The 25,957-nt window shown below is 41.1% G+C and overlaps 1 protein-coding gene across 1 annotated transcript in view; it reads right to left on the reverse strand.

The window, feature by feature from the left end:
• The window catches only part of LOC103363983 (contactin-3-like), a 32,714-nt gene that overhangs the window by 2,171 nt on the left and 4,586 nt on the right, over positions 1–25,957 (reverse strand). Inside the window, exons 3-21 of the mRNA XM_008290971.1 lie at positions 25,754–25,929; positions 22,836–22,931; positions 22,453–22,656; positions 21,493–21,595; positions 20,960–21,144; positions 18,883–19,019; positions 17,590–17,719; positions 16,948–17,098; positions 16,528–16,655; positions 15,041–15,210; positions 13,659–13,776; positions 8,124–8,282; positions 6,435–6,584; positions 6,279–6,349; positions 5,394–5,628; positions 4,757–4,866; positions 1,502–1,688; positions 1,132–1,244; positions 806–974 (exon numbers count right to left, since the gene is read on the reverse strand). Of these exons, the coding sequence (XP_008289193.1) occupies positions 806–974; positions 1,132–1,244; positions 1,502–1,688; positions 4,757–4,866; positions 5,394–5,628; positions 6,279–6,349; positions 6,435–6,584; positions 8,124–8,282; positions 13,659–13,776; positions 15,041–15,210; positions 16,528–16,655; positions 16,948–17,098; positions 17,590–17,719; positions 18,883–19,019; positions 20,960–21,144; positions 21,493–21,595; positions 22,453–22,656; positions 22,836–22,931; positions 25,754–25,929 (2,792 nt within the window). The remainder of the gene's footprint in view (positions 1–805; positions 975–1,131; positions 1,245–1,501; positions 1,689–4,756; positions 4,867–5,393; positions 5,629–6,278; positions 6,350–6,434; positions 6,585–8,123; positions 8,283–13,658; positions 13,777–15,040; positions 15,211–16,527; positions 16,656–16,947; positions 17,099–17,589; positions 17,720–18,882; positions 19,020–20,959; positions 21,145–21,492; positions 21,596–22,452; positions 22,657–22,835; positions 22,932–25,753; positions 25,930–25,957) is intronic.

Here is a 25,957-nt window from a genome sequence, read left to right on the forward strand (position 1 = left end):
GTGGTGTCAATCAATAGTCGTCTTCCAAAATAGGACAATCTTGAGCTTGTTTTAAGACTTCATTGAATAGTAAGAATTCAGTAAATTCATAAAATAAGAGCGTTTCTCTGCTTAACATGTAATGAAAATGCACATTTATTGTTTTTTGCACCTTATTTAAATCAAGATATTTCATTTTATTTTACGTTTTTTTGTTTGGCTGCTACAAGGCGTTTGCTCGCTTTTCAAGTCAAAGTGTTCTGTTTTGCCTGCTAATGTGTTTTGCCCACATCTTTTACTCTCAGGTATCCACAGACTCTCTGGGAAAAAGTAACACATTTTTCAAGTGAAATTGAAAAGAAAAGCCGGTGTGGAATTCTATCTCTCTCAACTGCTGTTTTCAGGGATTCAACACGGAACTTCAACAATGCAAAGTAGCATTTAGAGCAGAAGAAGAGAGCATCCCCTGGAGTCCCGCAGGACAGTAATGGCATCTAGTAAAGAGTGAGTCTGCGACAGAGATGGATTGCGCTGCATATTTCAGCAAAATGTAAGCCCAGAAGAGCCCAATGGGGGAGGCTGGGGACATGAGTAATGGTGAGTCAATGGAGGACAAAATGTCCCTGTCAGATTTTAAAAAGTGTTAAGTGACTTCATTTACAAAAGTAGGTAAATAATAAAAAATAGACTTTCTGACAGAGTGAGGTCCCGGTGGATTTATAAGGGGGACATCAGCACTTCTCAAGAGCAAAACAAACTCAGGTTATTCCTTGGACTTTTCTATTTTTAAATCACATCATAAAACTTGAGAAAACAGCCGGCGTACTTAGCTGGTGGATCCGTATGGGCTCCGAGGCCGGGCCCAGGCCTCCTTCGCTCAGCGTCTGGACGCGGATGATGTAGTCGTCGTCGTCCTCGGGGAGGGTCAGCTCGGCTGTGGAGTTGGCTGTCGTGAGCGTGTTTACCTCTTTGTGTCTCTGTCTTCTGTATGACAGCTAAATGAGAGGAGAGAAACGAGGCGGGCGACACATTGTAAATATGTATTCTAGCGGCCCGACGGTTTAGAGGTAAGGTCCGGCCTTTCACTCAGTCCGACACGTAATAAAGAGATAAAGACGTTACTGTGAAGCATACTGAGGAAGTAAAACTCACTTGATAGCCTGTAACTTCTGACTCTGATTCCATTGCCACCACAGGTTCCCAGTAAAGAGACAGGTGAGAGCCAATTAGGGTCCACTCGACATTCAGCGGCGGTTGGGCCGGCGCTGCATGATGTGAAAAAAATAATTCACTTCTATATGTCAGCACAGAAACATACTGCTGTCTCAACAATATACCAGAATTATCATATTTCTCTAATGAGATAGGGCTACTTCCAGGAATGAGATCACAAATAGACGCTGCTTCTACAGTCTATGATTTGAACATGCAAATGGGCCTCAACTCGTACATGATCAGCTTTGTTTAAAACGCTAAGAAAGGACTTCATTTGGAAGCAGCACTACTGTGTGCTCCGACTTACGTGGCTTTTTTGTGGTGACATTGATTGCAGGCAGGAATGGGCCGGTGCCCGCTGTGTTGAAGGCGCTGACTGTTAGGAAATACTGCGTGTTTCCTGCCAAGCCGCTCACTGTGACCGAGGTTTGGTTCCAAGGCACTCGAACCTTCCCCATGGTCTCTGGTTTAGTGTCATCCTCCCAGTAAACCACCTATTGGAGACAGAGCGGCTTGTCAGTCTGGGATACATCACGCTACACGGCTTTGGACTGGAGGAAAATGTGTACATCAGTAGCATGTAGCACAAAACGCTATTTGTAGCCGTTTTTGATGTTTTGAGAGAAATGTGGTGTTTTTTTTAAACGATCGCCTCTGGGTGTATCCTCTTAAGAGAGATCATAGTTTGCTTTTATCCTTCCAGCTAGAGATTTGATCTGACGTTACGAATCCTTTATTTATGTACTTGTACAAGTCCTAGGAATGTTCCAGTATTGATCAGACACCAGCTAAAGCATGGCACAATAATTTAGGGCAGGAAGAAATCCTTATTTTTTACATATTTTTTCACGACGTATTCACTTCCAATAAATCACTTAACCCCTCTGAACCCTGGTGGGTTAAAAAGACATATGGCTTTCAACAATTGCCAAAATGTGTCAGATCCAGAAACTGTTAAAAAAAGAAATGTTGGGTTTTCACCTTTGTGACAGTCCTTGAACTGACCATCTGTGACTTGCCGGTCAGTCGGGAAAAATTAGCTTGAAATTCTGGTACTTGATCAAAATCATTTTATTGTACATGTTTCATTTAAAAATTAGCCAAAATTTCAACCGTTTGTTCTAACCAGAGTCTGTAGGAGTCAAAAAATCCTGAGCTGCCCGTTGCAACTGTGAAGCTACTATTGACTGAGCTGTGACCAACGGTCAAGTCACAAAAATTCAGACACTATTCAACTGAACTGGGCTGATCTGCTGGCTGTGTTTACACATAGCAGATGTAAGTAGTGAACTATCTATAGTATGTAGTCGTGTTTGTTTTCCCCTTAGTGTCATTGAGACCTTTTGGGGCTTGGAAAAATGTTGATTCCAGGATGCATCAATCCATGCATCCATCCATCCATCCATTATCTATACACTGCTTAAATCTCACTAGGGTCATGGGGGGCTGGAGTCTATCCCAGCTGACTCAGGGTGAAGACAGGGGGACACCCTGGACAGGTCACCAGTCTATTACAGGGCACACTTCTGTGACTTCCATACACTTAGAGACGGACAACCAAGCACTGTGGCTCAGGTGGTAGAGCGGTTGGTCAATGATCGGAAGGCAACCTGGTCGTTGTGTCCTTAGGCAAGACACTTGACCACCTTGCCTGGTGTGAATGCGTATGAATGGATTGTTTGAGGTGGTGGTCAGAGGGGCTGCAGGGGCAGAATGGCAGCCACGCCTCTGTCAGTCTGGTCCAGGGCAGCTGTGGCTACAGTTGTAGCTTACCACCACCGGAGTGAATATGTGTGAATGAATAACTGATAGTGTAGCACTTGGAGTTACTCCCTGAGTGAGAAAAGCGCTATATAAATCTAATCTATATTATTATTACTATTAAGCACATCCACACCTACGGACAATTTAGAATCACCAATTAACCTCAACATGTTTTTGGACTGTGTGGGAGGAAGCCAGAGAACCCGGAGAGAACCCACGCTGCACGTGGAGAACATGCAAACTCCACGTAGAAAGATCCCGAGTGTCCTCACCGGGACGCGAACCGGCGACCTTCTAGCTGTGAGGCGGCGGTGCTAACCACCGCTCCACCTTGCAGGATGCATTCAATTTTTGGAAAATAAATAATTCAAGAAATTCAACTTTGGTCTTTTCTTCTCTCTTTCTTTTTTTCTTTGATATATGACAGTATAACCGTGTTTTACTGCACACAAGACATTTCTGAGTTCTCTCTACTTCTAGCCATGGCTGTGCTGCTTCCTTAGAGGTGCAGAGCTCCGTATTGCAGTGAAAAATGAGCCCAAAGCAAGTAAAAATGTGACAAGAGCAAAAAAAAACTCCCAGAAACTGCTTGGGGTTTGCAGGGTTAATTAATAAAATGTCAAAAGCAATAAATAATGTCCAGCCCAAGGTAAAGCCGTCAAAGTTCTCATTCTGTCTAAACAGCACTTTAAAACAGAAAAGCAGTAAATCCTTGCAGGTGAGATAGATAGGACCGAGACAGCACTTTTTTTTTTTTGCACTTTGCCTGAATTAATTAATCAATTATCAAAATTAGCAATCAAGTTTTTGTTTTTTTTCCCCCGGCTCGACTGATGGATTTATTGTCTAATTGTTTCAGTGGTACAATACATCAGTGTTGTGTAATATGGTGTGAAATATTTATTTTCTCACTAATGAAAATCTGACTGATTAAAATCTACTTTTAAATAGATACACTTAGGATCGACAGCCAAGTGAAGTAATCAATCAAATAAATAAGCAGCTGTTTTGCTATTATCACTCCTACCCATTAGCTTGACGATAATTCATCCCAAATGACATCCATCCTGCACATTATTCACTGTTCTTTCATCATTATTTAGTGCTTGCTGATGTTGACATCGCAGCTCAGATGTGAAAGTGCACAAAGCTTTGCTTTCCCCCTGAATGGAAATATTACAACAACTTTGGTTTTATCGACTAAAAGATGAAGGAAAACATCTTACATTAAAGCCCTTTGATCACCCTGATTATTCAGTCAGAAACATGCAGACAAGGCAATCAGGCTGTCCCAGATTTTGAAGGTAAGACAGAACGCAATCAACTGTTCTGGGTTTAAAAATTTAAAAAACAGTTTAATATTCCGATTTTATTTAGAGAACAATGACGAGACTGCAGATCAATTCCCCCAGTGCTGCCGTGTTCTACATTTTTCCAGTTTGTGCTATTTCTGATGCGGTCTGATGGCATTTCTCGGCTATTCTAACGCGAGCTCTGGTGTAGTGTTGCTATCATGAAGCCGAGTATCATGATATCCCGTAAATGACAGCAACATGAAAAGGCATGTGGACAGGCAATTTTCTTTTGTTCTCTTGAAAACGCTCTGACATGTTTTCCTGTCGTGTTGCTACAAAGAACTGTATAATTTTGGCTGTAACAGTCGCCCAACTGAAATAGCCATTTCCATGGCGACACCGAGTTGGGAAGTGATGGCTTTGAGGTGCGCCGGGGGTGATGACAAGCATTTGAATTGTGTTGTGTGCGATTTCTGTTTCCATTTAAAAGAGTAAAAATGTACCTCATAGCCCAGAACCCTTTCAGGGGTGAAGGAGAGAGCCTGCCAATTCACCTCAATCTCAGAGGCTGAGACACTTCTGGCCCAAACTCCCGCTGGCATCCCACTTGGCTCTGAAAAACAGACAACAGGAGACTGAGCGTTGCTGCCGTCTTCCAACAGCACACAGAAAAGCAGAACAAATCTCTTCAATTTTTTGCATTTATAACTGTGCGGCATTCTTGTTGATCTCTGCTTAGCTTAATCATCACACACAGGTGCTGCTGGTAAATAGACAAACGCTGCACTACACACTGACCCCCCTCTCAGCAGGCTGAGAGGGAGCATAGATCTAAATGCCAAGCGGTTTTTACTTTGGCACAGCCATTCAAAGGAGTGGTGATATTTGGAGGCAAGCTGCCTATTCTTACATAAATGTGTTGCAATTGTCTCCCTCATTTTCCCTCTCTCTCTCTCTCTCTCTCTCTCTCTCTCTCTCTTTTTTTAAAGGTTCCTGCAGATTTTTTTTCCTGCATGTCTCTTTGTTGATCAAAAGCCCAATACAGAGGATGCAATAAAACCACTTTCATGATCTTTGTCCCTTTCCAAAACAGTAAAAGCTTCGGAGCTGGGCTAAGATGCAACGCATTCATTCCTTTACCTATTTCTGCCGAGTAGATGGTGATCACCGGGCTGAAGGGACCCTGTCCTTTGCTGTTGTAAGTGCCAACCTTGACATGGAACGGGGAGAAGGGCGCGATGCTGTCGTTGCGGTACACGTAGCGAGACGCGCCGGGGGCGGAGGTGGCCACGTGGGTCCAGCTAACCTCACCGAAGGCGCGGAAAGCAATGATGTAACCAAAGCTCTCACCATTCTGCAGTTCTTCGGGAACAGGCTGAGAGTGAAACACAAAACTATAGTGATATTAAAACATATACAAACCACTCACGTTCACGCCACCGCCGGGCTCCCACAATCACAACCGACTCACACGGCGCCAAAAGAAGAGCGTGACCCACAAATTGCTTTCGTGACCCACCTGATGAAATGAAATGAGCAGTAAAATGCCATTTAAAAAAGAAAAAGAAAATCTGCACTCATTACAGAATATCCGTGCGGCTTTTAAAAATGAGAAGTTATTCCGCATTTAATGAAATGAGAAAACTCAAACAATGAGACAGCTCAGCACCTAATGACTTCTTCTGTGTTGACATTATTTTTTTTCAGCCACCCGACTGCTTTGCTTTATTTCTAGATATGAGCATCCGGAATTTGGCAGAACAGCAGTAATTCATCACAGATCTAAGCCTCCTAAATGACAATAACTGTCAGAGTCAGTGTTCTGTTGTATACATTGCCGCTGCCGTACATGCAGACTCTTTAACTTAGAAATTACCACGACTGCAGCGCAAATTTATGACCCACAAGTCAAGCAGAGCAGCGGCTTTGATTTAGCGAGAAATGCTAAGTACCTCACTCAAGGATAAAAAAGACTGACTGCAGGCACTTTGAATAACATACTAGAACATAAGACTGATGACTTACCTCCCACGTGATGACCAGTTCGGATCTGCTTCCACCTCCTCCACCCACGTCACCTGGTGCTGCATCTGGAACTACAAAACGCCGGCCTTGATCACACCTCCATATAAAAGCACTCGTAGAAAAGAAATTATAAAAAGCTGAAGGAGTGCACCGTACCCGCATCCTCCGTCCTGGTCTTGACGGAGACAGGACTGGGTTCTCCAACCCCGACGCTGTTTTTGGCCAACACCCGAAACTCGTACTCGACCCAGGCGTTGAGGTCGACCACTGTGGCTGTCAGTGTGTTTCCATCGATTATCTCAGGAACTAGAAAAAAAAAACCATGAAAGATATATACATAAGCCTGTAAGAACACACGGAGGAAGAAGAAGAGGAATTACCCCTTTGTGGTTGTACGCTTCTGTAAATCAGTTACACGTCTGTCCAGATTTGCCCTCTGACCTTTTGGCTACACATCATTGTCGCTTTCATCCGATTAGTAATTTGTGTGAAATTGTGCCATAATTAGTGTGTAAACTCTTGGTCAAAAAACCCGTTTTTGTGAGGCCACAGTGACCTTTGAAAATTCTAATCAGCTCATCTTTGAATTCAAGTCCTTGTTTTCGTGAAATTTGAAGAAATTCTCTGGAGGAGAACGGGACAGATGGACGGACGGACAAGCTGAAAGCATAATGCCTCCGGCCTTGGCTCTCTCCAACACGGGGGCATAAATACCAAAGGTAGAGAAGCATAACACAAGTAGCATAGAGCGGGTTAGTAATTAAAGAGCTGAATGCGAGCTTTGGTCTTGACTGTCAAAGCTGTTGCTGCTAAACACGAAGGATGGATGGAATGCAGAGGGGCAGGGACAACATAAGTTAGGGTCAGGCAGCATTGTGCAGTGGATAGCTGTAAGTGCTGCAACATACAACTTGAAAAATGCTTTAAAGTTTGTTTGCTACTTGGGAGCAACTATGAAGACAACACTGATAGCTATTACCAATCATCTTTTAGTTTACTAGCAAGCAAACAGCTGCACACATCCACCGGATACAGAGCAACCAAATCTCTCCACCTTTTGGTTTCTGTTAACTCCTGAGGGAAATATCTGGCTCTTTAGATGCAAAGTGTTCCAGTACGTTCACCAGGTAGTTTTGATCTTTTAGTGAATAACGCTGGTGCTATACTATCTGCCTTTGGACTTTTTCTGACTGTTAAAGCTGCAAGCGTCACCAAAACAGCTGGAAAAAAACACAAAAATGAACTCCAACACATTAACAGCACTGTTGCAGGCTGCAAAGTTTGATGATTTATTGGGATCATCATTTCAAGCTGCCCCTTTCTTATAAAATGTAGACATCTAATTCAAACATGTTAAAATAATCATAACGGCAGCTTTAACTTGACTCAGCTTTTTTACCTTTATTTACTTTGGACTGTACTTAACTGCTTTATCCTATCTTGTGATGCACACGTTTTCAGAATGCTGTAAGAAAATGACTATATTACATTCCCCTTTTTGGCAGATGCCTTTGAAATTTTAAATCTTTACTTTCAATCTTCGCAGTAACAAGAACCAAAATCGGTCTGACCCGAGCAGATAAAAAGAACACTGGCTTTGACTGAGGCGAGTGTGTACATTAAAGCGGTTCAGATGAAATAATAGAAAAAGCAGCAACAATGACCTGTAGGTCTCAGGAGTAAGACCCTGAATCCCCACCATCTCCTGAGTCCTCTTACTGTAGCTGACCCTACACACTGACCTCGCCGCCAAACGGGAGAGGAGAAATAACCGAATTTGCCTGTGGGGATCTGTGAATTTTTCTGAAGATGTGCTAGAAGACAAAAATTCCTCTTGCAGTGTACCTGTGTTAACCCTCTGCCAGCCCACGGTGAAGGGAGTTCTGGTCTGAATGAGGTAATTGGTGATGGGGCTGCCGTTGTCTCTGCCGGGGCTCCACGCCAGCTGAGCTGTGCTGTCTGTCACCTCCTCCACCGTCACCGAGTCTGGAGGGCTGGGGGGGCCTGGCTCAATCACAGGAACAGACACTATGAGGCGTTCGCACATACAGAGCCGCAGACGACACTAAAAAAAAAAACGAGGATCTAAATGTGTGTCCTCGCACATTCTGTGTGGAAAATATGAGCAGGACATACATTTGCATAAATAACACATTATATTGCGATATGCTCTTTGTATCTCGAAATCAACATTAGCCAGAGAACATTTCAGAGGGAGAGAAGAAATGCCCTTCACGAGGAATTAAAAGTTAATTCAAGATTTATCCTCCAATATTCACCCAACTTGTAATCCTTCCCTTTCATGGTCCTCCTGGTAATTGATCGATGAAACAGCCGACGTAAGTAGATGCAGGGAGTCAAATTAAAAGGTAAAAGATGAAAAAGGGCCTCACAGCCCTGAAGAACCCGAGTTTTATCATTTATTTTCATTATCCCACCAATTAAGCGGTGTGATGTTTTACTTTAGCCTCATCTACGGTTTCCTGTTCTAATGAACGTGTCGGCTCATCAGAAATAATAGACCACTAGAGAGCTGTGAGACAGACCGCAGAATAATAACGCCCCGCACTCTGCTCACACTCTTCACCAGCCCTGAAGTGGTTTTCTAATCTGAAGCAAAATATTCTAATTATTAAAGTGTTAAATGATGACTTTAATCAACAATCAATGCTCTGGAAGCACAAACACATAATTTTCTGTCGGGCATTATGCAGCACGAAGGCGCTTGTGTGCATAGATGCATAGATTTATCCGACTACTCTACACATGAGCGCTTAACAGGCAACTGCTGAGCTTTTTGTTTACAGAAGCCTTGAATGTACTGCCCTCATACATTTGGCCTTAAAGCCGTGGCTTTAACGATATTGATCTTTGTAAAACTCATTAGCAGCTCTTGATAAAAAAAATAAAAATAAATAAAAAACAAACTTTAATACACTGGCCTCATTAATACATATTAATGGGGCACACAATCAAGGATCAATTTCTTATCCTCTTAATTATATTTCATTGGCTGAGGCAAGAGGGTGCTGTCAGCATCTCCAGGGTGTTCAAATAATCTGTTATTAATATGGACAGACTATCTGGGCTTTTATTGTGAACTTGGCACGAGGAAAATTAATATCTGGCTGTATTTACAGACAAGGCAATATTATTTTGATCTGTGCCGCGCATTAACCAAATTCGTGAGATACCCTATCAGACGTGTTAGAAGTCAATCTAAATAGCAGTATGTCACATAAGTGATGAAATAATGATGAGAAAAAGCACAATTGTATAGTGGTGCACTGACTGTCGCGAGGTGTATCCCCGCACATGCTATCTTCCAGGATAATGATGATGATGATGCAACTGTCAAACAAGCGCGAGTGCTCAACAAGTGGTTTTGAATGCTAATGTCCATTATGTTATCCTTAAACCGTGACCTTCTCCATATCCGCCATCACCACCCAGTGGAGTGGTTTGTGAGGCATCATGGAGTGGCATCTAAAAACATTTTCCACTGCCACTGTGGAAAAAAAAATACAAGAACCCAGATGATCACTCAAGAGTCTTTGTGTCAGGAGCAATTATCATTGACCTTCAGCGGCGCGAGAGGAGCGAAACAGGGTTAGAAACAACACCCTGCCAAATCATTGGGCTGGATAATAGACACGATTGCAAAAACATGTCTATTGCCAATAACGGCAATGATCGCTATTGCTGCGAGTGGGATCATAATTGTCCATATGTGCGGCTGCAGTCACCAAATTACAGCAAAAAGAGACGTGCTTTATTCCCAGTGTTGTCATAAAAAAATGCAATTGGGAGCTCATGTAAATGCAGCCGTTGAAAGAAGGTAGATTGTGCCTTAAAGGTGGAGTAAGCAAATCAACACACTGTTTGTCAAATTCTTGCTGTCGGCTCTCTGTGTGAACAAGAAATCTGTCATATGCTGACAAAATATGCCAACAATTTAAATACCAGCAGTCGTTCTCCATGCAGGTAAACGCCACCTGCCTCTCACAGTACGCAGCCACGCAGATAGTTCTGTTTTTTTTTGTCCAGCTTTCTCTAAAGAAATGGGGGAGAGTGGAATTTTTTAATCAGTCTACGCCATCTCTTTCCAAATTATCCATTGCTTTGATTAATGAATAAATCACACAAAATGGGCTAATTTCTTTTACAGTACATGCTGTTGAGTTTCTAGAATTTCTGAAAACACAAGAGTTGGTAGAAAGTAACAAATTTAACCAAGCGCTGTATTTAAAACGTGTGCTTTACTTAACTCTTTCCATTTAATTGTGCTTTTTTTGCTTCAAATCCACATTTTAGATGGAAATTAGATGAGATTACATTTGATTAGATAGAACTTTATTGATCCCGTTGGTAGGGTACCTCAGGGAAATTGCGGTTGTAGAAGCGCACAACAGATAATGGTAACACGTCAATTAAAAAAACAGGAAAGGAATTATTAGGAAGAGCAGCACGGTGTGATAACAGTAATTATAGTAATGATAATAATATGCTGTATATGATAACAATCAGTGTAATTAAAGGCAAATATAGGTGAGTGTATAAAATAGAAATGTGTATCAAATCTAGAATAAAAAAAATATTTAAAAAAATACCAAAAATAAATAACACAATAACAAAGTGACCATAGAGAGTAGTAGCAAGGTGCAATAGTATTATTCTTATTATCATTAACAACAACAACAACAACAACAACAACTTACTGTACAAATGTCATTTTTTTACGCCACCACACACCTACTACAGCTAAAGCTACTCCTAACGTTACTGTTTATCTATAACAGCTCAATGTTAAACAGCTGCATCACTCAGATATTTTCCATTACGTGTATATGAGCGGTTTGGTGTCCAGAGATGGAAATGATCCACGACTTCACAAAAAGAGCAAAGATGAGAGAAAATTAAAAACAACAAAATACAAATTTGTGTATAATCCAAATCAGAAATGTAATTCAGCACAAATTATTATTGTAAAATGATAAAATATTTATACAATGGAGCCCAAAAATGAGTTCACAACCAGTTATATGTATTAAAAACTAGCTCCACCCTAACCAGCTAGTAAAATGCTGCTGACATATTGCTGCATCAGTATTATAATTCTAGCTGTGTCTGTCATATTAATATATCGACTACAAGGTTGTTTTTCTGCCAAGGGACTTATCTTACAGTTTACTGATTACGTATTAGAGCACAAGTGATACATCGATAAATTACAGATATACCGTATATCCAATAAGCGCCCATACGAAAACTTAATTTGCAGAACGTAATGCGGACTGCTGAAGCTTATAGGGAATCCAAATGTTTTGGATTGTTGGGTGTTTCTGTCTCTGCCTTTGTGAAGCGCTATGAGATGACTTGTTGTTGTAAATATGCGCTATACAAACAAAATTGAATTGAATTGAATTGAATAGATAAAGATGGGGTAATACAGAAATGGTGTCATCACATAGTTTGTCCAGCTGAGTGGTTCCACTGTTTATGTTATCAGTGCTGTCTGCAGCACATGTAGCAGAGTACGTATTACAGATGAGCACATGCGGAGTCAAAAGGCGTCTTTACTAGTTTGTGAAATACATTGTGGAGAAATTGTAGTGAAATCCATTGTAGAAAGCAAATATACAACGACGAAAACCATCAATTTTCCTTTTCAATACAGCACTAACATACAGTACATAATATTTTATAGTGTTTTACTCCCTAAAGTTAATATCGTAACAGCTCCATATTGCAGTATTGGTTGGTATTACATGCACAAGGTTTTTCCTTTAATGGAGTATTTTTACATCATTACATTTCTACTACTATCGAAGCAAAAGATCAATCAATGGTGACTGTCTGTTGTACGAGGGCAGCAGCAGCAGCAGTCATCTCAGAGAAAGATATGTCACAACTAACGGTATCTACATTGCCAGATCCCACTAGATGTAAGAAATGTGTGTTTATTGGCTGGCTCATGGTCTTTATGAGCTTACTATGGTGCTGCACATTGATTCAAACAGTCGCCTGTGTCCTTTATGGGTCACAGATACAAAGACAGCAGCAGTTTCCAAACAGGACAATGACTTCAATACTGCTTTGATTGGAAAATAACACTCTAGTCGACACATTTGTTAGAGGTCCGCAGGTCTCTGCATTGATCAAAAAAATACATTTTTACCTTCCTTGACTGGTTTTCTATCCAGCTTCATGCTTTGCTGCGCAACATTTGAAGCTATTCGATCCGAACAATGAGACATCGATGACAGCTGTCGTGAGCAGGAAGAGTAAATAATGCACGGTCTGAGTCACAGTCAAGTTTGTCTGCAGTCAGTACTATGCCAATTCATTTCTCCGGCCTTGATGTTGCTTCGACTTGAAAAACAGCATTATTTCCACTTAGTCCTCAGCCATTTGGAAAAGAGTTCTTATTAATGCCATTTGCCTTGAAGAACTTCAACATGTCAAGCTGAATAACTGGTGGGTATCCTTACAAGATAAAGATATGGATCCAACCTTTTCAAATCTTGACACCAAAATCATCCCTCACCTCATCTGACATTTAACATATTTGCGTAGTGTCAATTTGCTGGGCTATTTGGCGTATTGATCGGCGCCAGAAACATCCCTCCCCTCGCTCCGCACACAACACACACGCCACTCCGCGAAACATACAACAAAAGTTATTTTGTTCTGCCCGATGCTCTCAACAATTGTGCCTCTCCGGAGCAATACCCGCTGCATGAGCGAGCACAGACAGGCATCTAAACATTCCACTGTCAAGTACATTGCACCAATATTGAAAATTGGTCATTAGAAGGAGAGAGAAGGAGAGAGAGAGAGAGAGAGAGAGAACTTGTGAAAAAATTCAGAGCTGGTGTTCCTCGAGTTTAACACAGTTTTTCAAGTTTTCTACTCCCACAAACATCCTTGAACGCAATATAAAAGACAGAAAAGCCTCCTCTGTTTGATGTAATCAAGCGACTGCTACTGGAAATAAACGGGCCATAAAAACTGCAGATTCTGATGATATCCAGAATGATTTTCATGAGAATATAGGCGTTTCGGACGCACTGCAATCACATCTAAAAGAAAGCCATTTGAGTTTAAAACCCTAAGAACATTACACGCCCTGAAAGTCAGCATTCCTTTTCATTCTCCGTAAGAAACATCCACATAATGTCTCCGAAATGTCTCTAACGCAGCTTTATTTGGTAGCTCTTACACTCTACAGATATGCTTTTATTGTGGCTACATCCATCAGCCACAGTTAAAGTCTCGAGTTTTAATATCTCCTTTTAAAAAAGAGGAGCCCATTAAACAATCCTGGCTGTAAGCCCTATTTTAATTAGTGACTGCAGAGCAGAGAGGAGGTTTTCTTACCTTTCACAATCAATACAGCCACGGCTGACAGGCTCTCCACGTCCGTGTCCACCACACAGATATATTTGCCAGCGTGGTAAAGCTGAATGTTCCTGATCATCAGATCTCCTGCTGTTCTCTACCAAGGAGGAAAGAAAGCTTTATGTAGCATGAAAGATAACAGACCTTGTGACAGCTTATTAAAGAATGTAGTGAAGCATATCTAAGGTGCAGTAAATAGCGGTCCCGAAAGCGTTTGCAGATAGATGTCTGTTGGAATTTAGCGGGGGAGTTTGCAGAGGGAAAATCGCAAAAATTTCGGAGAAAATTTCTGAAAATAGAACACTCGGTTTACATTAAATGGACTTTTCCTGTCTGACAAGTTCTCAGCTACTTCACTTGCTCTTTTCAAAGGTCAACACTTTGACCTTCATACCTGTTGCAGGAAACTACACAAATAAGCTGCTACTTCTCAGGCAGCTTTCGCTCGAATGGAAACGGAAAAAAGGCCCTCTGTGTTCTCATCTGAGAGGACACCCGTAAGCAGCAAATGGTAAATTAGTGGTGAAATCGTTCTCTTGGCGTTGGCAGCGAAATGTGGCAGTGGAGCCAATGTGGTTTAATTATGGAAATTAAATTCCCTGAAGCAGCAAAGTTGAGTTGATAATCTCTTTGGACTGGGGACATTCTAGCATTTCTGGGGAAGGAGCCTCTTTTCAGATAAGAACATTGTCAGTCAAACACACACAGGAAGAATGGGTAATCTCGAAGGGTGTGAGGGTGTTCTGAAAGTGTTTTGTCATTTGGGCCCCTGCCATGCTTTGATTCCTTTAAAAGACACCTCTAATAATGTGTATCCCCTTCCTGTTACGAGGGGCTGTGCAGCAGGCCATGCCAAAGCAGAATTTGAAGAGAATTCCAGGACCAGCCAAAGTATTAAAAAACAGATTACTTCAGAAGGCTGAGCTTGAGTAGGAGACGTGTACTCAAAAAGATGACAAGCTGTCACAATGGCTGAGCAACTAGCATATTACCTACATGACGGTTTTTATGTAGAAATTGTATTTTGACATAGTGACGGCCACGTTTCTAAAAATAAAAAAATAAAATAAAATTGGAAGATTTGAGGGTATGAATGATCTAATAGCACTTCCTTCCAAAGATTTTTTAACATTCCCGCAGCTTATTATGCCTCCGAGGAGACTTTCAGAATTGCAAAAAGGATGGTATCACACGGACTGCAGCAAAAACTAGCAGCAGTAAATCTCTCCGAGAAATACCATGATGTCAAACCGCAAGCTGTCCCTTTTAACTAATGGCTAGGGACGGACTGAACCAAGATGGGAAGAGGCGCCAACTGCCCATTCGCACGTTCTGAAAAAGTACGACCGAGGGTCACTCACCCCGCCCACGAGCTCAAAGTGACCGTCTCCTTTGGCAATTAGCTGCCCATTGAAGGCCCAGGAGAAAGAAACATCAAGGACGGGGTCACTGGCGACCTGGCAGGGTAGCACAATGCTCTCGCCCACAATGATCTCCATGTCCACTGGCCCCTGGATGATTCTGGTTGGATCTGCCCCAGGAAAAAGAAAAAAAAAAAAAAGTACAGATTTTCAGAGAGGAAGGTGACAATCCTATACAGAACATGGGTTATTTCATCGCAAGAAGATATGAAGTCCTTTGTAGACTTTCTGAAATAGAAACACAACAACGCTTGCCAGAACACAAGATCATGCTCCGTAACACAGTGAGTCACAGGCACAGCGGTGTTGTCCGTTACATAAAGGAAGGTCTCATGAAAGTCTCAAGTCAAATAATGTGTGATAACATGCAGCTTGCCGCCACTAAAATGCCGTAATACGATGATACTGCTCCCATAATCTTCTGAAATCCGGATGGCAATTATAATACAATGTGGATCAGATATGGCTTCATGTAATGGGCTGCTTTGTGCATCCAGTACAAAAAAAAAAAAAAAAAAACGAGAAGCACTGCTTTAAAGTCTACTATGGCAATCCTTTGACTAAGCCCTCTGTGCCTCAAAAGTCAAGATAATGAATCTGCAGGAATCAAATGAAGAAGGTGCAACACAAAGGAAGAGGATTTGCACTCTCACATCTTACCCTACGTACACTGTCAGGGGATGAAAAAGTCACATGTAAAAAAAAGTGTTCCCTCAGTTCTTAAGCTAGTAATAATCAATGCCTGGGTCACGGCTCCGTGTCACCCACTGCATTATAGCGGCAGAAAATAGTCCGGTAATTTGAAAAAATAAGCGGCCTTGGCAGTTAAAGAGGCAGACGGTATCATTCAGAGCATTAATAAAACCAATAAGAAACTCGGAGAACACTCAACTTCACTGGAAACGCAACAATAACAGCATTCGTAACACCACCTCACTAATGCTTTCATTGCCTCCACTCAGGGCACATTCATTTGTTGCAGTAAATTGGTTGTTTCAACTGCTTTGAGGAAAACAATGATCGAGTATTTTTGTCAAACACCTTCCAAGTGCATTACTGCAGCCGTTGCAAAATGCAGCCGGACAAAACAGCTCAATAGAAATAAACAGAGAGACAAGAGGGATTGTTTTTTTAAAAGCCGCAACAAGCTTTTGGTAACCATTGAAAAAAAAGCTGCATCATCTGTGGCCGTTACTTAATTATGCAACAACTTTAAGTTTAGCCCCCTCATGTTGAGAGTCTCCCCAAAGTTTTGACACAGCGCTCTGAGCAAAACTTGGAGTTTGTTTGTGTTTTCTACCCACCAGTTATTGACCCGGGTCCTTGCGGTACAGTAGCTCCCTCCCTGCGTTAATCTATACTGAGCAATAAATTCTGCTTACTAAGTGGAGTGCACAAACAGTCTGCTATTTAACAGCAGAGCTTACCGGTAACAAGGAGCCTTCCAGTTGTACTTGACATGCCAAATCTATTCCTAGCGAAGCATGTATAGCTGCCCGCGTCAGACTTGCTCACGTTGGCAAGCCTCAGCGTTCCATCTGGGGAGAGCGTGATCCTATAGGAGAGCACAAACAGAAAAACAGCAGTTCACAATCCAACTTCCAAGAACAAAGACTCATTTTATCAGGAGATAAACAGTGATTTCTGGATTCTCTTCCACGTAATCATGGATGTCCTGCGGCGAAGCAGTGTGTGCGTATGGGGGGAGAATATTGATTAGATGAAACGCGGCATAAAGGAGCATAAGTGGGATAAATAATGCATATATTTTTTTAATGTAAAAAATAAAATACAAACTGTTATTGTGTTAATCGTTTTAGGGTAATTATGATGAGTTGTGTTCCTACCTGTCGTTGGTGTGGATGGGCAGGTTTCCTTTCTTCCATAAGATGCTGGCGATGGGATAGGCTTGGGGTTTACATTCTAAAGTCACTGTAGTTCCTGCCTTGGCTTTGAGCAAAGCTCGGAGGACGTTCCCTGTGAAGTCTGGAGGAGAGGCTGATGGGAAACAGTAAACTGGCTTTAGTACAAGACTGCAGCAAATCTCACAGGGCACTTGAAGCAAGCCTCAGTTTGATCTGTGAAATTCATCAAATCGCAAAGTAATGGAGACAGACATTTTACACATTTGTAACGGCCATCAAATACACATGAAATCGAAGCATTATTGGCGCTTTTTAGTCCATTTTGTACCATAAAAAACGATTTATGAGGAAAACCTATCTTTTAATAGGGTTTCCTGGAAAAGATCATGTTTATTGTCCAGGTGGGAATTCTGTATCTATCATGCCATCCTCATCACAGCATCAAAGTGAAGCATATCAGAAAGGCAGAAATGTATTTAAATGTATTTGACCCCACAAAACCATCCACACTGACCCCATTATCCGTTAATCCAGGCAACCTTTAAGAATGACAGTAAGATGACCTTTAAGATTCTTTGGCAACAATGATTTGAGGATTTAAGAGCGAGATAAATGCCATCCTACCTAAAACCATTAGTTCGGCCGCAAAATATATGACGCCATGTTTATTCTCGGCCACACACTGGTACATGCCAGCATCAGATAGCGTCAGCACTGACACTGACAGGACTCCGTCCTCCACATGGATCCTGTCCTGTGAAGAAAAAGGATGAAAGAAAAGCAATTATTGCTTAAGACTTAGAGGTAGCTCTCGCTTTGCTGCAGCGAGCTCTGGCAAATCTCAGTAAACATTGGATCGGGTTAGAGGCGCTGTCAATGGGAATAGATCAAATCAGGATTATGTTGTACATAATTAATCAGGCAGAGCACGAGCCACATTTTTGTTATCCAAATATGGCCTTGCTCCTTTTCTTACCATCATGTAAACCTGCTTTAGCGTGTTGGCTGCTGCTGCTTCTGGCTGTTTTAGAAAATAACATCACCTCTCGTCAGAAAGTGGGTTTGTGTCTGTGTGGATAAATTAGTTTTGTTTTTTTTTCCCTATAACCACACACCATCAAAATGTGTGTTTGAGGTGTTACATGTTTCATTCTCCATATGATCTTATTAAAGCATATACAGTACAGAACTCTATAATGTATTTTCATTAACCATATATTGTATGTGTGAACCTGAAACTACTTGATGTTGAAACTTTCATGATAACAGCCGAATTCTAAATGTTGCACAACAGCAAAAACATCCCTAAATTCAAAATGGAGAATGACATTTAAAAATGTCTTTTTAATAACAATATCACACTGGTTATATTTGCAGTCTAATTCAAAACAGGCATAACTCGCCCAGAGCATTATTAAGCACTGCTAAGAAAATAAATCTCTGCAGTGTGCTAAAGTCAGCCAAGTTTAAAGCTCAAAAATATGCAAGATTATGTGTATTTCTCTGGTGGTCTGAAGTAAGGTGTGCTGCTATATACAGTATATTTCACAGTAGATTAAGTCCATTGTCCTTAAATCTGAAGGAGCTTAAACATGCGCCATGAATAATGAAAAACAACCACAGACTCCATTCAGATGAAATGGAGCAATCTCTCGGGAACTACACTGATCCACTCTCTAAGACTGTGTAATCTGCCAAGGTAAAGCAGAATAAGAGACAGTTACATCCATGTCTCATCACTGGCACACCTCAGCAAGATGTTTACACTCTCCTCTCATCTCACTCTGAATTGCACTTGGAGAAAACAGCAATGTGTTTTACGCCAGGCTCTCTAAAATGAAAGGACGAGCCGAAGCTGAAGATTAAGTCTTTTAAAATGAAACACTTGTAGGTGGCAGACGACAGGCGGCAATTTACCTCTGAGAGGAGCTGTTGGCCGTTCTTCAGCCACGTGTAGGAGGGTTTGGGCTTGCCATTGGCTCGGCACTCCCAGTACAGCCTCTCCTCTATGGCCAGGGCCGTGTCCTTCATGGTCTGGATCCACTGAGGTTTGGCTGAGGACACAAAAACATCCCCCCAGTGAAATATCTGACAAGGACCAGAGGGCAGATTTCAAGGAAGACGCATTATCTCATTAAACATGCTGCATCAGAAATAGTTCAAAGGAAAGCATGTGAAGATTGGCAGCTGAAATCAGTGGGAATCATAAAAACGCAGAATGGGCTTGTCTTTAAGAGGCCAGAGGAGAGACGAGTGAATGTAGGCTATCGGTTTCATCACTCAAATGTGTCAGCAGCCCGTGGCAACTCAACATTAAACACTGAAAAAACGGAAAGCTCTCACCACTGGCGAAGACATCGCCGCTCGCCCCAACCTGTCACCTTAATTCTGCGTATAATAAACTCAACTCCCTGCATCTCTTACATATTTACAGTTTTCCAGGAAATGTCATGGTTAGAGCTCTGTGCACATAATAAGCACGGCTCACTTTGCGGGCACTGTACATACCGTCAATTCCAATTTCACAAGTGTCACTTTTCCGACGTTCACAAATACGCAGCAGCTTGAACCGAGACCAAGAAGCCAAAAAAATGCAATAACTGCAGTAAAATTAAAAGCAACAGTGATCATTTTATTTATTTATTTTATTTTTTTTGCAAGAATGACCTGTTAAAATTAGAATCCCGAAGCAACTTTTTACACTTTACCATTTAAACCGATCATGTCCCATACAAATAACAGCTACATTATATCTTAACAATTATACCGCTAGAAGCAGTTTTGCGTTGCTATAGCAAGAAAAACAAACAGTGCAGAAAATGCAGCAGCTTAAACCAAAACTAAGAACCCAAAATGCAAAAACTGCAGTAAAATTTACGGAGCAGTGATCATCATGTGGGAAAAGTTCTTTTTTTTTGCAGCAACAATGGCGGTTAAAATGAAAATTAGAATCAGATTAGCAACTTTTTACACTTTACCATTTAAACCAATTCTTGATTTTCTATACAAATAATGGCAGCACTGAATAAAATGTAAAATATTGCTTGATGAGTGCATTTTTTTGTGTGTAGTTCAACATGTATAGTTCTTTCTAGCCTAATAATTTCACTGCTAGGAACAGTTTTGTGTTGTTAAAGCAAGAAAACAGAAGTCACAGTGCAGGAAACACAGCAGCTTGGACCAAAACCAAGAACCCAAAACTGCAGTAAGTGCAGTGAAATTAAAAGCAACATCTCGGCATGTAGGAATTTTTACATCTTTTTTTTTTGCAGCTGTGTGTTAAATGATGAAAAGTTAAAATTAGCACAATTATGAGATTTGCAACTCTTTACATGTACAAACCAAGGAAGGAAAATGATGGCCGCTTTAAAGAAAATATTCCTTGGGGTAATTAATTATATATATCGTCCTTTTATCACAATAATATCAGTGCTAGTACCAATTTTGTGTTGTTGTAGCAAGAAAAACAGAATCCACTGTACAGAAAATGAGGCAGCTTGAACCAAAACCAAGAACCCAAAATGCAATAACTGCAGTAAAATTAAAAGCAACAGTGATTTTAATCAGGGTTTTTTCTTCGCTTCTGTGTGTTTTACAATGACTTGTTAAGATTAGAATAATATCAGATCAGATCAGTAACTTTTTACCCTGTACCGTTAAAACCAATTGTCTCACACAAACGACGGCAGCATTAAATAAAACTGAAAACGCTGCTTGATGAATGCATTTTTTTTTGTGTAATTCAATAAATAGAACTCTTTTTATCTGAATAATTTCCCTGCTAGTATCAGTCTGGTGTTGTTGTAGCTGCTAATTCTACTCGTAACACTGCTTCGTCATTGTCTTGTAACACCTTCTGCCAAGTGACTAGCGACACTTTTTAAAATCTATATGTTATTGTTTATCGTCTAAGACACCAAGGCGAATCCCTTGTATGTGAGAACCGACTTGGCAATACTTTTTGATTCTGGAACAAAAAAAGAAGTCACAGTACCATAAAAAGCCAGTCGACCGGTGGCTGTGTTCTTCCCCATCTTGTTTTCAGCGACGCACTCGTATCCGCCGGTATCATCCTGCTGGAAGCTGGGGATCTCCAGCACAGCGTTTGAGTACTTCATTTTAACTTTGCTGGGGAAGGGAACGCCGTTCGCCCTCCTCCAGGTGATTTCTGGGACAGGGCTGGAAGAAAGGAGAGGAAGCAAACCTGAGCGGAGGTTGAGATTCCAGTTTCCTTTAAGCTCGACTCAGGATCTCAGGTTGCAAGCGCCTGCAACAATCCGGCAATAAAGTGTTTGATGGGGTGTTAAAGCCAAACTCCCTGGATGAATGGTTTAGACTTTACCCAATCTGACAAACAACAGACAAAAAAAAAGCTGTCTCACATGGCTTTTAGACCAGGCATGGCTTGATGCCACACTCTAGGAAATGTAATTGCAACAGTGACTTTACTATAGAAATCCGGAGGTTCCTTGTCTGGAATGAAAGAGTGCGGAAGATTGAAAACATGCTTCAAGGAATTCAGCTTACTTCCCAAGGGCGAAACACTCCAGCGTAACTGTTGATCCTTTTGCAGCGGGTACATTGTCTGGGAAATTAACTTCTATTTTCGGCTCATATTCACCCATCACTCCTGTGAAGAGCAAGCACAAGAACTTGCTCAGTCTTCCATTATTCATGACTTACATGCAATATGGCTGGCATTATGGACCAAACAATAGCAATGTAAAACTAACAGAGGAGAAATAAAAGACACATGAGCAAACATTCTCTCATGGGTAAACTCAAAGTAGTGCATCACTTAAGTGCACAGTCACCAGGGTGTAGTGAAATACCAGCAAGGAATAATTTAAAACTCTTCTTGGTGGAAAACATAGAGTATATGTGAAATCCTGCTTTTTCAGCGACTGACTTTATTTTATCTATTATTTCAAAGCTTGAGTGGGCAGATCCCAACCCCTGGTGTTTCATTGTTTATATCAGTATTCAGGGAAGACAGTCGAGATCACGATCAGAAAGTGATGCAATGGGATTTAAATTTATGCAGCTACATGTACAGTACACTGAGTGGAAACTAACTGGTTGAGCCACCAGAACACTCAATGTAATGGTCCAGTGACGTATGACTTATGTTTAATTCATTCCAAAGCCAATCTTTATTCACCCTTTTTATGAAAGCATAACAGAGAACGCAACAACAGAGCGCGGCCTGAGAATTCACGTGAAAGCGCAGCGAAAGCTTTCAAAGGAGACTGCGAATTATAAGAAAGCAAAGTCAGCAAAGAAGAGATTTGGGTGCTTTGTTTGCTGGCCTACATTGAGGAACAACTATTTACTTACAGGCATTAGCACTCAGTGACTCAACTACAGCGAAGCACAAACGGGACAAAGAGCACTCATGCTAGCCTGATGATTAAAGCCACCTTCAAATGAAAGATCCATTATACAAGGCTGAAAGGCGTACTTGTCGTGTCATAAGCTGCGTCTTACCATCTGTCCTGAGGATCAGAGACGTCGGTGAGCTATGAACCTTGCCCTTCGTGATGCTGTTCATCACCACACAAGTGTAGTTGCCCACATCCGAAGGCTCCACCTTGGCAATGTAAAGGTTTCCCGTCTGCTGGGAGACGAAACGCCGATTGTCTTGCTGCACAAAGTACGGGTACTCGTTGAAGACCCACGCGTAAGTGAGGTCTGGAAGACAAACAAGGACGCGTCGTTGGTGCCGCGCGATATTAAATGTGATTAAAGGAATTAAATGTGATTATGTAAAGGCTAATCGGTGGCGGCAGGATTAGGTTTTAATCTTGTCAAAACACCTCCCTAGAACTCTGAATAACCGCAGCGTCTGAGGTTAAGACCGGAGAGTTTACCTCCTGAGGAAGTGGGCGTTCCACAAAGCAACACCACTCCTTGTCCCTCTCGGACTGACACGGCGCTTCTGGTGTGAACTTTGAAGTGATCTAAGTCTGAGGGGGGAGAAAAAAAAACATATGAAAAGAAAGATCACTGCAGGAGCTCACATATCAAGAGAGTGGAAACAGGGCTGAGTAAAAAACTTTCAGCAAGACACTGACACAAACCCGTAAAGTAAACTGTAATAAGAATTGCACTTCTGAGAGAGAGAAAGAAAGACAGCGACTGGGGGAGACAGACGAGGGTTTGGGCAGAAATTTCAACCCAGGACATAAAAGAGATATTAGATAGATTCATTTTATGACATGGGAACCAGGCTGTTAGGAATCGGCTATAACTCCAGTACGTATTTATGAAAGCTGTGTAATCACATGGGTATGGCATGATGGCATCGGCTGCAGGGGCCCACAGCACTACAAGGAGAAGCTGAATTGACTAAATATGTGTTTAGAATAAATCTCCAAGCAGTTACTGGGTGTTTTTTTGCTCCTGTCATATTTTTTTACTCATTGTGGGCTCATTTTTCATTGCAATATAAAGTCCAGCCCCTCTATGGAAACAGCACAGCCTTGGCTAGATGTACAAGGAACTTAAACATGTGTTTTGTGCTGTATAACAAATCTAGAATGCCCAGAGTATTAAAAAAAATAATAATAAAATTTCTTTGATTACCAAAAATATTTTTTAAAGGTGTCTAGGATTTTTTAAAACTGATTTAGAACATTTTTGCAACGCTGAATCCAGACATGACATCTGCTTTTCTGTATCAGGTCAGGTTTTTATGCCAACTCGGTTTAAAAAAAAACAAAAAACGATTTTGCCACAAAATCGATTAAATTTTTTGACATTAGCGATTGATTGATTTTAGTATTTTTCATATGAAATCGGATTTTAGAGGAAAAATTTCATTTTCTAATCCTTTTCATGAGCAAAATGATCCAAAACTTGATGAGCGTAAACATTTGTACAGGCAAATACAAGTAAATTGCAAGTTTCATCAGCATAGCTCAAAATTCAGGGCTTGAACTTCTTGGAACTCCTGGAACGATCAGGAGCAGGTTTATCTCTCTTCAGAGTCCAGCAGTGATCAGCCATCATGACTGCTTCCCAGCGTTGCTGGTACCTGGTCTCCATCTCTTTCTGATAAAGTCACGTGACTCCAATGTGTTGTTCATAAACCAGGGGCTAAACGTTCTATCTAAATTAAATTCACCTACAAATATTTATAGCATGAACTTTTAAAGGTTTCAGAATTTGTTCATTTCAGGAAATAGAAAAATAATTTGATATGATACAAAGCATAGATACCCGCACATGTACACACAAATGTCAAAAAAGTGCATGTGGTGACAAATCAAAATTTTGACCTCATTGAGCAAAACCAATGTAATGTTTGGATTCAGCACATTGCAGTTGTTCAAAATCAGCTCAGAAAACTTTGACACCAAAATGGGTGCAGACCGGTGGTATTATTAGTTTTACATTAATTGAAAAAACTTTAACTTGTTTCCATACTTGTCTCCCATCTGCTCTGTGTAACTGTGGTCTGCAGTTCATACTAGTTCAGCAGAAGAGTCCCTGAATTTTCCTCATGTGACTGCTGGCTGCAGCTGAGTCACTCATGGCCTCTTAGTTTGCACCAGTGAGCACAGATTTTATTTATTTATTTATTTTTTTTACAGAATCTGGTTAATGCACATGTGTTTTTTTTTTTTGGTGAATTTTTAAATGAGACATGTCGAACTAAGTGATTTTAGTAAAACATCACGATTTCCACTGTTTGCTATGATAACAGGTGTACTTTGTCTTTTTTTTTCCTCAAATACAAAATGCTGATGAATACTGCAGCACCACATTTACATAATGCAAATAGATAAAACTAACTACAAATGATTATTATGCGGGTTATTATTACATTTGGTACGTCTTTCTCCAGGGTCAGGATCACAAAAAAAAATATTTGCTATGCAGTCCTTTCTCAGTTAGTTTGTATAATCCACAGACTGCTGCAAACAGTTTTATTTAAAGGTCAAAACAGGTACAAACTCTTATCAGCGAGGTTTGCACATCATCCACTGTAGCCAGGTCATTATTCCTGTTTCATTGTTTCTGAGGTTTTTAAATGTCATTATTTCATGTTTTTCTGAGCACTACAGATCTCAGTGGTGTGTACCTTAAAAGCTTGTCAAATAACACCAAAAATATCTGCATGGCCAGATACCACCACCGAGTGCAGGTGTGAAAAGAGGTTTTGTTGTGATCCGCATGAAAGGAAGCCTTAATGAATAGTACATAAATAATAAGTATCCATTTGGTTATTCATTTGAGATGCTTACTGGTTTCACCACCTAATACGCGACGTGAAAGACATTTTATATACCGTCGATCTTATTAGTTTTTGGCACTGCGGTTCTAATATAGGGTTTTTGTTTGTACTGTAGCTCCTATTCATGTGCACTGCTCTTTCTTTCTTTTGTATAATAGCACCGGCATATTATGTTCCCGTTTTTTTTTTTACTTCAGGCTTCAGTCCTTATTAAGATATTCTTCAAACACTCTCTGTGCATTTTTGGTGGACTACTTTACCCCAGAGTACCTCCGATGAAATAGCAATGGCTTTTGATTGCGGTAAACAACACAAAGTGAACTAGCTATTCTTAGTTTGCATGTATGAATATAAGTAAAAGACCAGCCACACTAAAACTGTTCCCATGTTCCTTTAACATTTAATGCAGCTTCACACAAAAGTTGCAGCCACGCTGATAAATACTGCAAATATCGGCCTTTTAGTTTAGTACGCGTCGGCAATTATTTGCCGTGAACTGCGGTTTGCACTTTCATCCCTCCTCTTAGTGAAAAAGCGGCTGTAACTTACAGGCGAACTGCAGACTCGCTCTCCTGCTCAGGATAGCTCCTACAGTGTTGTAGGCCATACACTGGTACATCCCTACATCCTGGTAACGGTCCAGACTGCTTATAATGAGGTTGCCCCCAGACAGACGCCGCCGACGATCCAGGCCCAGATTTATGAGAGTCCCATTCAATGACCATCTGTGAGGGCAAAGACACCATCAGTCCC

Source organism: Stegastes partitus, unplaced genomic scaffold (assembly GCF_000690725.1).
Source record: "Stegastes partitus isolate 25-593 unplaced genomic scaffold, Stegastes_partitus-1.0.2 Scaffold706, whole genome shotgun sequence".
Taxonomy (NCBI): domain Eukaryota; kingdom Metazoa; phylum Chordata; class Actinopteri; family Pomacentridae; genus Stegastes; species Stegastes partitus.